The sequence below is a fragment of the Micropterus salmoides genome, unplaced genomic scaffold (genome assembly GCF_014851395.1).
Source record: "Micropterus salmoides isolate LMB-PRFRI ecotype aquatic unplaced genomic scaffold, ASM1485139v1 Ms_hic_scaffold_9, whole genome shotgun sequence".
In the NCBI taxonomy this organism is placed as follows: domain Eukaryota; kingdom Metazoa; phylum Chordata; class Actinopteri; order Centrarchiformes; family Centrarchidae; genus Micropterus; species Micropterus salmoides.
The window spans coordinates 23,130,661-23,146,381 of NW_024044681.1; the positions used below are offsets into that span (position 1 = coordinate 23,130,661).

General features: G+C 41.7%; 1 protein-coding gene across 2 annotated transcripts in view; it reads right to left on the minus strand.

The window, feature by feature from the left end:
* mtus2a (microtubule associated tumor suppressor candidate 2a) overlaps positions 1-15,721 on the minus strand; it is a 43,802-nt gene that overhangs the window by 21,016 nt on the left and 7,065 nt on the right. For both annotated transcript variants that reach the window (XM_038708489.1, XM_038708490.1), the window contains exons 2-4: positions 8,925-11,204; positions 7,165-7,414; positions 3,458-3,718 (exon numbers count right to left, since the gene is read on the minus strand). In XM_038708489.1, coding sequence (XP_038564417.1) covers positions 3,458-3,718; positions 7,165-7,414; positions 8,925-10,961 — 2,548 coding nt within the window. In that variant the 5' untranslated portion in view covers positions 10,962-11,204. The remainder of the gene's footprint in view (positions 1-3,457; positions 3,719-7,164; positions 7,415-8,924; positions 11,205-15,721) is intronic.

The window sequence follows — 15,721 nt, forward strand, 5'->3', positions numbered from 1 at the left end:
CACAGCATTGAAAATCAACAGAACAAGCTGTCAACAGATTTTATTTGAACTACTTTCTCTACTAGAGAAAGAAAGCATTGACACCATCTTCAGTGGATTTTCCAGAGTAACCAAGACATTGTTTCTGAGAAGAGATTATGCTGTTGATTTTTTTAATGTAATTTCCCAAAGCTGTGAGCACCACAAACAAAATTCCATTCAATGGTGAAATCTCAGAGATTGAAAGGAAACCACGGCTAAGAGCGTGGCTTACAAGGAGTGAATGAAAAAAATATGTTTTCAGTGTTTCATTTGGGTGACCCAACCCTTTAACATTGTGATTATGAACTAATACCTGTGCATTTGCATATTCTCCTTAAGCCAAGTTTTCTTTTTTGTTTCTCCAGTCTCTTCTCCAGATACACACAATTGCACATGCACACATGTACACACATCTGCACATTACACATTCATCAGAGCAGGTTGTAGAGCTACGACAGTGGGGAGTTTAAACTCTAACCCACTTTACTGGCGCGCAGCAGTCCTTTCCTCCCCATTGCTCTATTCCTTAATGATTTCTCCTAGCCGTATCACTCAGAGTCCTAATAGAGTCCGCTTTGGTTTTCTGATCAATGGGGAAAACGAGCAACTGAGCCTGGTCTTTCTTCTCTCCGTTACAGAAGGAGGTAGTGGGCCGCAATGGCTCCCCCAACATTTTTGATGGAAGGATGTGTAAGAACTCATCTGCCAATCTGTCTGTTGGGAAAATCAGGTATTGCAAACAATCACCACATGCACACTTTCTGTAATTCCCATGTGCATGCATGCACAAATGTACATAGATTAAACTTTGGAAAATATAAACTGAAGATTGTTTACCAACTCTCATGACTGCTACTTAACTTTTCTGTCCCCATTGGCATTTCACCATCTTGCTGTGAATCACAACATCAGTCTACAAATAAGTTTGCGCAGTCACCCTAATATTTCATATTCTGCCTTGGGCTACATACAGATTTAAAAATGCAATTATTTTTGGATAAAATGGACAACATCTAAAATTCAAATCAGGGAAGGGCTTAACTGTGAATGAAATGTCACCCTATTTTTTTCAGCTTTTTTGAATTGCCCCTAGGACAACCCCCCACCCTCGCACACACCTTATTTCATGACTAAAAAGTGTCAGTGTCTCAAAGAGGTCAGACAACATTGGTTAAAGCTTGACAAGTACTCACATACTGGTAGAGACAGAGTGGGATCTGCAGTCAAGCCCAGTTTATTCTGGAAGGTTCAAATGCAGTGGAGAGTTCAAATGCCTCACAGCTAAAGGTCACATGCACCACACAGAGTCAAAAGTGGAGGTAAATGTTTCTTCCCTCCTGCCTCTTTCACTGTCTCACTTTCAAACACTCACACACACACACACACACACACTCACAAAAAATGAACATCAAAGGGCCTTAATCTTTTGCCTCTCATGTCTATCATCTGTGACTCCATTTTGGTCTCACCGTGCTTTGAGCAGCAGCAGTTCACCAGCAGGAAGAGGAACATTGTGCTGCAGGCACAACTTTTAAAACTTCTAGTCTTGTGCTGGAGAGTGTTCCTGTGTTTTGTGAGTATGTGTTGGAGTGAATCTGCACATCAATATTGGCAGCTGCTTAAATAGATAATATACTAACAAGCAAGACATCAGGTCACTGTTATATTGTGTGTATCATAGCGGATGCACTTGATACAGTAACGTAAAGTCACATTAGGTCTGATGTACGTTGCTGAGAATGAACTCATTTCATTGATATATTATGTTGATATTTGCAATGTAATTTATTTGGAAAAGTAGCTTGGAATGAAGCCATTATCTAGAGGAAAAGGGGATGGGTAAATTCAATACTGTTGATTGTGCTGCACTGGTCTCTATCAACAAACTAAAATAGAAATAGAAAAATCAAAATATATCTATCCATCCATCCATTCATCCATCCATTGTCAACCGCTCATCCTGCGCACAGGGTCACAGGGGGCTGGAGCCAATCCCAGCGAAAGGTGGGGTACACCCTGGACAGGTCGTGTCTGGGGCTTCATGAAACACACATGACATGACAAGCTTCTCAAAAATGAAAACTTCCACATTCATGCCACTCTTTTTTAGAGACCCAAGGGTGTCCTCTTCTCCGTGTTCCACAGTAGCTGTCAGGGTGCATCCCCAACATTACTGCACAGTTTGTATTCATTTTCAACCAATGGGAGACAGAAAAGAAGGACAGAAAAAAGTACAAGTACAAACAGGGAGAATGAGGGAAAGGAGCAATGACATAACAGGGGGTCTGACGTGTGCGAGAGTGGAGGTGCTTACGTCAACTGTAACTGGGAGAGGAAGAACAAGCATTCCCTATGTAGGTCACATTAAAAACACATGCAGCTACCAGAAATCCAGCCAACTAACCAACCAGCCTGCCAAGCAGTATTGAAATCACAACTGTGAGTGCACCTCCCGTTCACTGCAAAAGGAAAAGTTACCATACTGGTGTCTCTGCTAATGCTGACTGAATCTGCAGCACAGAGCCTGTTACTGTTACTGATGAGTGGAATAGCATCATGTGCTCTGTTATGTTTGCATACATTCAAACGAGACAAAAAAGTTAGCTACAAGCTCAGCTGTCAAATGGGGATGTTTTGTGTTTTGTTCGGTATATGAATCAGTTAATTATCACTTTTACAGTACATTGTAGAAATTCATATTCTTGTCTATCACATCAACATCACTCTATGTTATCACCCAAAACTCTATCTGCATCTTAATAATCATACTAGATTCTCATCCAAATTAAGCAATTAGTAACAATGTCACAATGTTCCAACCGCTAGTCTAAATGATAATGATTTTAATTGACAAATATTATGGCCCCTATTTGGGTGTGTGGCACATTCACAAATTACTGATTGAACACAGTGAAAATGAATTGCAGTCATAATACCCAACTATTAACATTAAGACATGTACTGGCAATATCTATTACTTGAAACATCCCTTATATTGTGTCCTCATGTGTCATAGAAAATGTGCTTTGCCAAACTGCAGCTCTACAGTTGTTACTGACCTGGAGCTTGTGTACGAGTTTGAGGGGTGAATAAATTGTATGCAGGGTGGAGCTCAGGAAGAGAAACCAAACTGTAACATAATGAATGTGGGAGGATGCTGTTTATGCAAACTAAATTCATGAGAGGAACACATGGAAGAATGGGGTTAAAGATAGTATGGTGATGATTATCATGTACTTATGATGTAGTGATACAGTGGGTGTTTATGACAGTACCATTAGGGATTAACAAAGAGATAGCGGTGCATTTAAAAAAAAATGTATTAAGTAATAAAGAGAGATAAAGAGCATATGCTGGAAAATATGAATGTACAGTAAGAATCAAATCTCACCAATTGCAGCACAGGTGTCAACAGATTTGTAAAGAGTGGACTCACGGTGAGCTGTCCTGCAGGGGTCACTCTGGGTGCTGTCAGCAGAGTGGGCCGAGGAGACAGAGGACACGCTGGAGCTCCGGACGAAGCCAAAGGCTGCCAGGCGGCCTGCAGGGAGACGGCTGGAGCTGAAGCCCGGGGGTCGCAGTCCTGACTGGCTGGCTTTTGGAAGCAGAGACCTAGAGGCCGCAGCCTGGGGCTGGGCTGCTGCTGTCGCCGGAGCAGCAGCGGGAGCAGGAGAATGATGGGTAAAGACCTGGTCATCTGTTAGAAAAGTACAAAATGAAGAATTATGTTATTTCATTTGAAGTAGCATCTGTTAAGTCTACATGTGGTGTCATTAGCTGAACTGATCCAGACAGACACTGTGCAGGCTATGATTAACAAAGCAACTCATCATTCCCTGCATTTCAATTTAAGTGGTAATTAGGTGCATTTATGCTCAGTTTGTTTAAGCTGTAGCATGTGGTGCTGGACAATCAGCAGGGCAAGAACAGGAAGTAAAATTTTGTTTTGTTTGTGTTTGAGTGACTCCTGTAAACTCATTAACCACCACTCACATAACAACAAAATGCAGGGGCTCCAGCATAGCCTTGATGTTTATTTCCCCTGTGAATCATTCTGTGTTGACTAAGCTCTCAGTGGGCTCCAGGAAGTTTTTTGTGTTATGACTCAGACTGCTATAGCAAGCAAATATAATAACTATATATACAACAACCTACTAACAGCTGCTTTTGGCTCTGGCCGTGCTTGCAGACTGGGCTGGCGGCCAGCAGTTTTTCTAATGCCAACACTGTTATGGCCTTCGATATGACGCCCACAATTTAGGACATATCATTATGAAATATCTTTCCAATACGTACACTGTGTTTTCCTTGTTTATAGTTCATTACATGATCAGTAATTCCTCATTATTATAGGTATGGCAGTAAATTTAACTGCAGTTAAAGGTCTGCCACCATCTATGCACTTTAAACCAGAAAATAAGGCTAAAATGAAAGATGGATTAAAAGAGAGAAGCAAATGAAGAGGAGAGAAAACATCTTCACTGAGGTAAAAGAAATAAAAGACAGGGAATCAAGGACAGAAAGGGAGTATATAAAAGTAATCATAGCTCCATAGTGACAACTATTGTCAATGAACAACGAGAAGAAATCCTCCCTCTTGGTAATTTATGGTTTGTAACAGCAAAAACAGATGAAATGTGCCGGCATGAACAACCAAGGCTGCACACACACAATCACACTATGGGCAGTGGGCAAATCCACAGGCCTTGGATAGAAGCCTGCATCTTGGCTACCCCAGCCTGCAATACAAGGTTTAGATCCCGGGCATAAGAAGAGTATTATCCCCTGCTGGCTGCAGAGATAAGGTAGGAAGCCCTCCTTTCCCCTCTATTTAGCACAGCTGGGTGCTCCATGCTACAGGGTAACCACCACATCAATACAAGAGGGGGGAAAAACCTCTGAGAGGGAGAATGTAAGCTCTGTTGGTAGAGATGTAGGGCAGAAAGACGGAGAACATCTCCTTTGTGACTCCCCTCCAGCATCATCAGAGTTCTCACTTATCACCTCTTTTCTCCTTCCTCAATATCTGCCTGTGTGCCACGAGGCTTGTTTATTAGATTGGTGCTCGCTCCTCTTGAGTGAGAAGGCCTGGATCATTATAGATCCTGATAAAATCTTCATGCCCTTCCATTTATTCCCTCTGAAAGACAAGGGAGAGAAGTGAACCTGACAACATCGACATTAGCCTATATCATGGGCCTAGGCACCTGCTAAATGAAAACACATTAACACACAATATTCATAAATAAAAAGGAATGAGAATTGGATTTATTAATCTGATTTTGGCTGTACTCTCTTTTTGTATTTCACTGTATTCTATTCTTTCTGTCCCTCAATATTTTTTGGTCTCATTCACCATTGTTTTTTTTAATCTTACATTACAACTTTCTTATTCCACAACTTTCACTGCAAAATACACCTGATAAAATGATTCTCAAAAAGTACCAAAGTTGGAAAGTGTGAATTTGAAAATGCATCATAAATCATAAAATCCTGGGTGTTTTCCCGAGCAGTTGCAGTTTTCTCCCTTCAGGAGTTACAAAGATTTGAATAAAATCACTTTACTTTGCCTGTAGGCCTGAAACACTACCTTCAGTTTCTCAACGGTCCCTGAGAAACGAAAACATCTCCTCAACATCTATTGGCTTTCACTTAAAGGAAGAGCATCCTTGAACTTAAGATGAATTATGTCAATTGGGCGCAGACAAGTCAATGGGACAGGTAGCTGGGACGAGCACTACAATGACCTACTGATTTTAATTACAGCCCAAGGTGAGCTGCTGACAACCTGCATGGATGTCCTCAACTTAAATTGTATGCTATTAAATGTGATACTTGAGTGCATTGCAATCTCTGCAGAACTACTTCAGCAAATCACAGGGCTTCACTGCTGTGAGGAAGGGAGGATGAGAGTCTGAATATGCAGAAAGTAGCTTCAACACAAATGTTCTGTCCTGGAAGTGGATGATCCTCACTACCTTAACAATAAAGAGTAAATCCTAGAGAGTAATTATGTGAGTAGTTAGACTACTTTGATTGTTGTACAATAGCTTTACAGTATAATTACTATAATATGTGTACGCAAGAAGGAGAGATTTCCCTACACAAAAGTTGTAATTGAAAAGAAGAGGAAAATATTTTTTTAAAAAGTGCTTACTGGCACATTTTTAAAGGTTACAACAACCGTAACAAGAATTCGTAAAAATTCCTTAATTACAAAGCCAATACACAAGGACAGACACTGATACACACAAGATATACACAAGGCTTACCAATGCTACATATGCAGTGTATTTTTTACTGGTGTTTACTGGTGTTTACACATGCAGCGTGTGCAGTGCAGGGAGGAGAGATGAGTTCAGCAGGAAGATACTGACGTTACTTAAGCGTTAATTGCTTTGCACTTCAAAGCATGTCATTCCCAGAGGGCCAAGCAGCACTGAGACACCATACATATGTATTAATAGGGATTACGATAAGGAAGCCTGGCACATCACAACACTATGCTGATCAATTCTGTGTGTGCAGTTTTGTGTGTGTTATCTGTGAGTGTACATGTATGCATCTCCGTGTATTTTTGTTTTGCTGTGTGTCTGGGTTATCACACTCATGAAGGCAGTAGATCAAATGGGAGTGATAAATGGCACAGCCTTCGAGTGGTGTGCAGGATGATGTGCTAATTTCATATTTCAGTATTCCAGTGACAGTCGAGCTGTAATATAAGTCTGACTTCAGCAGTCAGAGGTGGTATCTGAATCATCTGAATTAGAAATTTGCTGTGTGTGGAGAGAATGTGTGAGCAAGCTTTTATTTTATTTATTTAGTTTTGTAGATGGCAGCCTTCTGGAGCAGAAAAACATCCCCTCAGAATATTTCTTGAAGCCCTCCAATCAGATCAGCCAAAATTAATCTCAGAGAATACATTTTAATGAGCTGCCTTCATCTCACGCCAATTTTGTTTGGTTTTTTTGGGTGTGGAGGTGTGTGTGTGTGTGTGTGTGTGTGTGTGTGCAGCTCTCTAGTGTGTCAAATTTTGGTACTGTAGCTCAAAAGAGGCCATCTCCATCTGGCACTGGAGTTGTTTTCTTTGAGGATGCTGCTCAAAAACACAACGGAAGGAAATGCATTATTTACATGCGTTACCTTGGCTTTTCTGATTGGTCGCTGGGCTGACAGGTTGAACTGGCTGGCTGAAGATAAGTGTTGATCTCTGACCTTGACCAGGTCCCCTGGCCTTGGCCGAGCACGTAGTCGTCCTGGTGACAGCTCCCAGGCCCAGACGCAGACCTCTACCAGAGCGCAAGAGACTGCTGCTCCCTCCAACCTGAGTGGCCGTCCGGGTCTGCAGCGGGTCCTCAGCAAGGCTTCCTTTAAAACTGGCAGATCTTCCCACCTACAGACCAAAACAATCACATTAACTAAAATATACTATTAAGTAATTATCTTATTCTATTTTTGGAGTTCTGAACCATGCATATTTTTACATAGACCGTGTCAGTTCTTTTTGAATAATAGTTTTTTAACATATACAGTCCCATTCTACAGTGTTCATTTTCCTTTTTCCAGAGAAAATCCAGTGATTCTGTCCTCTAGACCCCCCAAAATTTGTGAAGAACCAATAATGTACCCTGGGAAAGAAAATAAAGTATTTCAAGAAAAGGGTTAAATTTTATGTCAATAGTGATAACACTGGGAGCATTCAACAAATTGTAACTTTTTTTTAACGCATGCATGTTTTTTCTGTGACTGTAAATACTTTGTTAAGCTTTTACAGATGTGAATGATGTTTGTCATATTAAGGTCATGAGCACCTATTGGGATTTTCTGCTGTTGTTCGCTTACATGCTAATGTGTTTACCAGCAACGTCTGCCTGCCATGACATGTTTAATGTTCTATATTTTGCCTGGGATATCATGAACAGGCTGGGCAGGAAAACATTTGATGTTCTCCATAATCTTAATTATTAAACATTACATTTTACATTGTATTTATATAGACTCTTTGTTATTAAACATTATGTATGAACAAAACACATAATTAGAATATGATATGGATGATCGTGTGACTAGATAGCAATATCAAGAACTTCTACTCCTAACTGTAATGGTTTGCAATACTGCAACGTCTTAACAGATCTGGTTTAGGCTATGAGTAGAAGTAATAAAGAGTCTGACGAAATGTGGATCACTGCAAATCTGACATTATTAGCTCTAAAAGAAAATATAACAGACCTGCAGAGAAACTGAGATCCAGAAATCTTAACTGTTTAACATCACCAGTGTAAATGTTGTCTCCTCAATGGCATAGATGTATACAATGTACATGCAGTGACATACAAAGTGTTGTCCCTGTGGGCTTTGTACTTCAAAATGCTATTAATTATTTATTTCCACATGCTGGTATTTGATGGTGAATATGAATGCCAAATTAAGCTATTTAATCAGAATCAATAAGGAATGATTTGAAAGCGATAACGAGCAGCTCTTGTGAGAGTGGGAATAAAATGCAGAGGAGCTGTGATCAATTATACATGTTTCACTGTGGGATAGAGGTTATGGACATCATCTAGCAAAACTGATATGCAGAGTCAACTAATTTAACAGAAAAAGATTTGTTTTTGTGCTTAATCACATATTGTATATCAGAAAGTAATTATCTCCTGCTTATTGATATGAGCCATCCTAATTAAATCCTACTTCTGTAATTTCTTCACTGTGTGTGGATGTGCTGTGATAGAGGATTGTGCTGAATCTCAGCATGATGGAAAGTTCTTTGTTGAATGAAGATGAGCAAAATACCAAACTCCAACAGAAATTACAATACAAGCGTCATTATCCTGAGAAATATTTATGACAAAAAGCTTGAGCTCACATACTTAGTGAAGACTGCACATAATGCTCACCTCTGATGGTGCCCCATAGAAATTGTCTGCTTTGCTGCCCAGTTTTGGGGGTGCCGTGTGGCTGTGTGTGTGTACATGTGGAGTGGCATGTGTGTGTGCAGGGGGGACAGTATGTGTGTGTCCAGGGGGCCTGATACTCCTGCTCAGCATTCCTGATGGGAAGATGTTTGTATGCATCTCTTGGTGGTACTTGTCATAAAGCAGATTGGAGGCACTGAGCACTGGCGCTCCTCTGGTTTCTGCTTCAGGCTTGGAGGGGTCTTTGAGAGATGTGGGTGTTTGGCCGTGTGCGTATGCTGATAGCCTGGATGGTAGAGAGGATACCTGATAAGGTCCGTCCGCAGCCTGGGACTTAAACTGAGGATTCTTTCGGACATAGGTAATGATTTTGGGCCGAACTCCTTTAGGTTTAAGTTTAGGTGATAGGGAGCTCTCTTTGGGGCTTGAGTTGTGGTTAGAGCTCTGCTGGTTGTTAAGAGGCGCTTTGGGGATTCCACTTGTGCTTATATTGGTTTTGACTGGTGCTCTTAAGCAACTGTTGCCACAGGCCTGAGCTGATGTTGTTACAGCAGGGTTGCATCCTGACGGGATGTGTCTAACCACTCCAGAGACATTCCTGGAAACGAGGTACATGGAGGGTTGCCTGCGTGGTGATCCTTGGGGTGTCCTGAGAGGGGAGTGGGGAGGGGTAGATGACCTGGAATCCACCCCTGTCCTGTTGGGACTGGAGCAATTTCTCCTGTATGTGAGCTGAGTCTGGGGTCTCCTCTCTAAAGTGTAAGGATTGGAAGGACGCCATGCCTTTGTAGTTGGCTGTTTTTCTGCAGGTGGAGCCTCCCTCTGGGCTACCTGGTTGGGCTCTCTGTGCTGTGAGACTCCAGATGTGTTATACAGGGAGGAGAAATTTGATGGTTCACGTAAAGATGTTTTTGTAAACTTCCTGTTTGACCAGTTAATGCGTGAATCTTGCGAGGGGTTGTGGGGAAAAGGTTGCCCTGTCTCAGCTTGATCAGCATTGGGCTCTGCTAAGCTCCTCGCTTTTCCCATCTCTGTCTGACAGAGGGGTCTGACGAGCTGTTGCCGTCGTGGTGGCATCACCCTCTCTTCAAATCCAGCCTTCCTCCTTTGGCCCAGCCCCCCATCAGAGGACACTCCATTTCTATGATGACTTCCCTCCTCCTGTCTCTGATCCTGGCTGTTGTATTGAGGATGTTTCTCCTGAGGATGCGATGGTGGGGAGTTCTGGTTGGCGTCTACAGGGGCTGTCTTTCTTTTGGTCTGGTCTGAGGTAGTGTTGTTTGTATTGGGGTTGGTCTTGGAGTTGGACAGAGAGATGAGAGGCTGCGCTACTCCACCACTATCCAGAGCACTGGACAGGCTCCCGCTGAGGGAAACGGCTGACAGACTAGAGAAAAAAACATTTGTCTCAGACTTGGACTGCTTCAGACCTCCCTTCTGTCTGTCCCTGTCTGCTGCTCTGCCTGACCTGGTGTCTCTTTTCTCCATTGAACCTGTCACACACGTGTCTAGCTCTTCATTGCTATGACAGGCAATCCTTTTCTGCACCTCTTTGCCCTTTCTGTTCTCCACTTTGTTGCTGTCGTTGTCATTTCTCCTCACTCCAATCGAAGCAGAGCTGGCAGTTGAGCTTGAGGATATGGACATGGAAACCTCATTTCCATCTCTCATACTTCCTCCATCATCTTCCTCCTCATTCTCCTCGCCCTGATCCCTGTTTCCCAAGAATGTATGTATCTCCTGACACTCCAAAAGCTCAAACTCAGGCTCCATGCATTGCTGCTCAGAGCCCCAGATCACTAACTTGTCCGGGGATTCACTCTGAGAGACCAAAGGAGGGATGGAGTTTGAGCTGTACGCTGTGTCCTCCATCAGTCCTCTTCCTTCTTGATCAACAATTGAAGATAATTGATTGGCATTATCATCCCCAGACTGGGGGAACTGGACCTGGGTTTTGTTTCCAATCTTTTCTCCTCTGTCATTGACCCTCAGTCCCTGGAAACCGGTCGGGATGCTCATGTCGAACTGATTCTTTTGGCACACTCAAAGACACCTGCAGAGTCCAGAGGCCATCTATTTAGTTACAAATGTTCCTTCCCTCCCTGTCTCTCCTCTTCAGGGTCTGTGTGATGATGGCCCTTCAGTTGATTTTTCCAAGGACGAAATGTCATCTCAAGAAATCTTTTTCGCTTATCTTGCATTTACTGTGAGTTAACAACGTTGTATTTGATGGCTCTTCAGGGAGATGGAGGTCTGTTCAATCTGAAAAGATAAAACAACAAAGGAAACTGTAAAGTGGGGGCAACAAGTATGCCTGAAATGCAGCATCACATTTCAGCTACAGTCAGCTGTGCATTGCCCACAGGCTTTTGCTCTTTATTTGTGGGACTCATCTTAACAAATGGTCATTTGAAATGATATGAACAGTACTGGCTGCCCATGGGACAAAAAGGAAATGGAGGCTTAACAGGAAGTGACAGTCTTGGAGCTAGCTTGTTTCTACTTTAAATGCATTCATGTCCATTCATGTTTTCATTTAAGCAGCTGCTGAATCAAAATATTTTACATTAAATATGTGGACTTGAGCGTAAAATTTGATGTGACCGGTGGCCAAAAACGTTGAAGAATTATTGTAAGCCAGGTTCGGAGACTGATGAAGACTTAACATAGCATGGTTTATAGAGCCCGGCCGAGGAGATATAGTGCCAGCATGCAACATGTGAACACGTCAAATACCAACACTAAATCTGAAGGATAACATCTTTTGGTCACTTTTAGGTTTAGGTTTCCCTATTAGGTCATCTTTAGCTGGCCTTAACCTAGAACAACTAATCTATCTGATGTTTAGACTCCAATGCTTCGTCATATTGGAATCTATCACTATCCATGAGTTGTACTCTAATCTGTGGAACCAGTGAGTTCTTGTAAACATTCTTGTAAGACTCAACCTTGTAATCAGAATCAGAAGGAGCTTTATTGCCAAGTAGTGTTTTACACATACGAGGAATTTGCTGTGGTGATAAGGTGCTATACTTTGACGAACATACATTCGACATAAATAAATGTAGAAATATATAAATATGGAATAGAAGAACAACATGGCAGATACAGAATACATTTGCATTATTCTGGGTCTGTGCCGTGCAGAAGTAATGCAGAGAGAGACAACACTAAGAGAACTAAGAGAACACTGATATATCCTAGCCTGACACCTGAGCTACTGTCTCTATCAGTCTATTGTTGTCTCCCTAACAAGGACAGTTACAGAGAAATAACTAGAGCTGGAAGGTCAGATACATTTATGGTGTCAGCTAAATTACTCTAAGCTAGACCTGTCTTACCTTTCCTTGTTACATCTACAAAGCCCTTTATGAAATATTCTCAACAAAAAACACTCAAATAGTAATAATGTTAATGTTATAACCAGCAAGAGTAGTACAACAATTATAATAGGAATGCAATTATCAAATAATGATAGTTCACTGTAGGGCAGAAAGAAAAGAGATAGAAGAAGTGGAGGATAGCTGAGGCAACACACTGTTTATAATAAAGTGAAGGAATCACTCTGGGGATGCCTGATGAAGGAACAAGTGAGGGAAGGGTGCAAAGTGTTTTGTAATGAGCTTTTTTTCTCAAGAGACACTGAAAAATAGAAGGCAGAATGAGAATCAGGGGGAAAAGTCTGCAATAAAAGTATGTTCCAACCATTTTGCTTTTATAGAATATACAGCACAAGCAAACAGTCTCTAATATGCTGAAATGCAAGCATGTTTGCAACAAGAAAACATGAAAATTATGTGCAGGTGTTGTAATAGGCGAGGAGTGAAAACATCACTTCAGAGGGGATAAATCTGTACTGTAGGTCTGATCGCTACAAGAGGTGTTAACTGCTCTTCTCTCAACATGTGTTCTCTAGCATGCCACATGGTTAATTAAGCCAATGCCACGATTCAAACGCACACAACAACAGCACATCCTGCTTCATTTAATCACAACATTCTGCAGGAAGTAGGAAAAAGTGAGATTAAAATTGTTGGATCGCTCTGAGTAGACACCATTTCAAAGTAGCTGACTGCATGTCGTGCCATGTACAGTCAAGAGATGAGCAGATGGCCGAGAGGGTAAATGTCTGAGAGCTTTTGTCAAACCATGTCACTGCAGGGCGGTTGCAGGGCAGTTTAATCAGAGCGACATAAATAGAAAATCATGACAATGGATCAACAAAACCAAGAAGTTAGTGACTCTGACAACATGAAATGACTTGTGTTTTTGCTCTCAGAGGAAAGACTTCTGTGTCTCTCTTTACATATCAACCTCTCCATAATTATGCAAGCGCTCTATGAGGAATTCTCCCTCTGCCTTGAACCAAAAGCATCAAAACCACAGAATATTAATGAACTCAGTTCCATTTGCTCAGCAAATAGTCACAGCCTATTTACGACATCATACTCAACATTTAAACAAAAGTTATATCTCAATCATATTCTATCAAAACTGTCAGGTAAATGTATCCAGTCATCACTCTGTGTAGGCAGTAAATATTGTCTATTTAGACCAAACCATCACACTGAATATTTGAGTAGTTTCCAAAGTTCAAACAGAACTCCAATCCTCTAATTATATGTGCAGCGGGGGAGTCTTTTCTCATTAGCAGGTGCCTTCTCCCTGTGTCCTGTGGCAGCGACATCAGTGAACAGAGTCAACTGCGATGATGGCAGCTCTAAATGCCTGTGGCACATCTGAGGCTGCTCCAATCGGGTGCACGTCTACATTTTTGTCCAAATGCACTGGCAGGGGAAACATTCAAGGATATGATTTGTATTCCTTAAGGATGTCTTAAAATTAATTTGGATAAATTATCATATTTTCCTGAAAAGTCTGTTAAAAGAACATTTCACATAACCTTTGGGAACACTGTGAGCTGAATAAGTTTAAAGAAGGGTTGTTTTACTTAAGGACTGAAATATCAAAACTTTTAACACTATGTTCACTTGCCACTGTATCACATTTTATTTTATAAAATGATGAGATATTGGTTGAAATAAGTATTTATTTACAATACTGGTGATATTCTGCTTCAGATCAGACTTTGCTGAGAGACAGAGGGGGGAATTCAATTGTGATAGACAAATAGACAAACAACATGTAGCATAATCCACACACTGTCTTCTGTACTCTGCCTCTGTGCACACTGCTAATATTTACCCTTGGTTGATGCACACAATCAAATAATTAGCTAATTATAAAGCACACTGAAAAAATTTAAAGAGGAGTGAAAGGAGAGGGATGGGAGAGGGAGAGAAAGAGACAGAGAGTCATATTAGAGAGTGGGAGAAGAATTCCCCCGAGAGGACATGGTGGCACATCAATTATGGCACTGATGTAGCACTGGAGGTTGTGCTGATGACAGCAGTCTTGGGAGGCTGAGGGCCAAGCTTGGTCACAGTGGCCGAGCCACATCAAGCTGCACATCACCTCACAGCGAGGCAGACAAAACCAATTGGGCAAAACCCTAAACATAATATGACAGAGAACAAAAGAACCTGTCTGACTTTGTGAATAAAAAAGACCTGTTGTGATGATAAAAAAGCATAATAAATGAGGTGTATTTCGGGTCGCTTCAGGAGACACGCCTTTGAGGAAAGAAACTTGACAGCTTCTCCTTGCTGTCGCACTCCCTCATGTTGGTGGCATACCTACGAGATGCTAAAAGTAAAGAGGATCACATGGGAGTGAGCGGATGAAGCAGGGCTGATGTTGGTGAGGGGCTGGCTTGATGTTTTATTTTGACTGGAATATGAATTATGCAATTACACATGTAAAACCCCAAAATGGATATACGAGGAACTTTGATCAGCAAGCCCTTTCTCTTTAAGCAGAGGAAATAAACAGGGACCATTTTTGGCTTTGTGAGTTGTGTATGCACGGCTTCCAATAGTACAAGCAAATACTGTAGATAAATTTCATTATTTCTTAGGTAGTTATACACAGTGAATAACCTGATGATGATGTTGTAACTGGTACTGATTTAGACTTTTTGATGGAATTCAGAGCATACCAGAGAGGACAAGTAGCACACTGAGTTGATCGGGGCTGGAATATGTAATGAAGGCAGGCTTTGTTTCAGCTGACGGTGAGACCCACTTCATGTAAGTACTCAGTCTGACCCGCTCTGGAGGAACAGCAGGAGGCAAAACCTAAGAAAAAATGTAACTGCCCTGCTTCTGTTGTCATGGCAATGCCATATCCATGGGAATTGGAGAATACATATCCTGACCCCTGCTTCCGTCAGGAAAAAAGGCCAGCGTCAGAAAGAGACAGACTGTTCTGAAGGTCAGCTTTATGCTTTCACACTAACAGCTCAGGCATACATTCTGCTGTGCAACACTTTCACGTGGGACGTCACACCCATGGATATATGCCACCACAGTAACACATAGTGCACACAGTTTTTTCTCCCCACCAGGTATATACAACTCATCTAGGAGCAATCATCTCTCTGCAATTGGGTAGATGCAGGATAAGACGATATCTCAGTAGTGATCAAATTCAGTGAAGGACTGGAATTTGTGGTTTTCACCAGGCTCCTAACCTATCAGGTGCTGCATTTATCCACAAAAAGCGGAGAAGGTGGGAAATGACGAGCTGAGAAGATGATGAGGGACTCACTGGAAATGGAGGGATAAATAAAATCTAGAGCGGAGTGGAATTGGAAAAGAGAAAAGGCCTTCCTCATCCTCCTTTCTCTCTGAAAGCAAGCAGTTCTGTGTGGGTGAAAG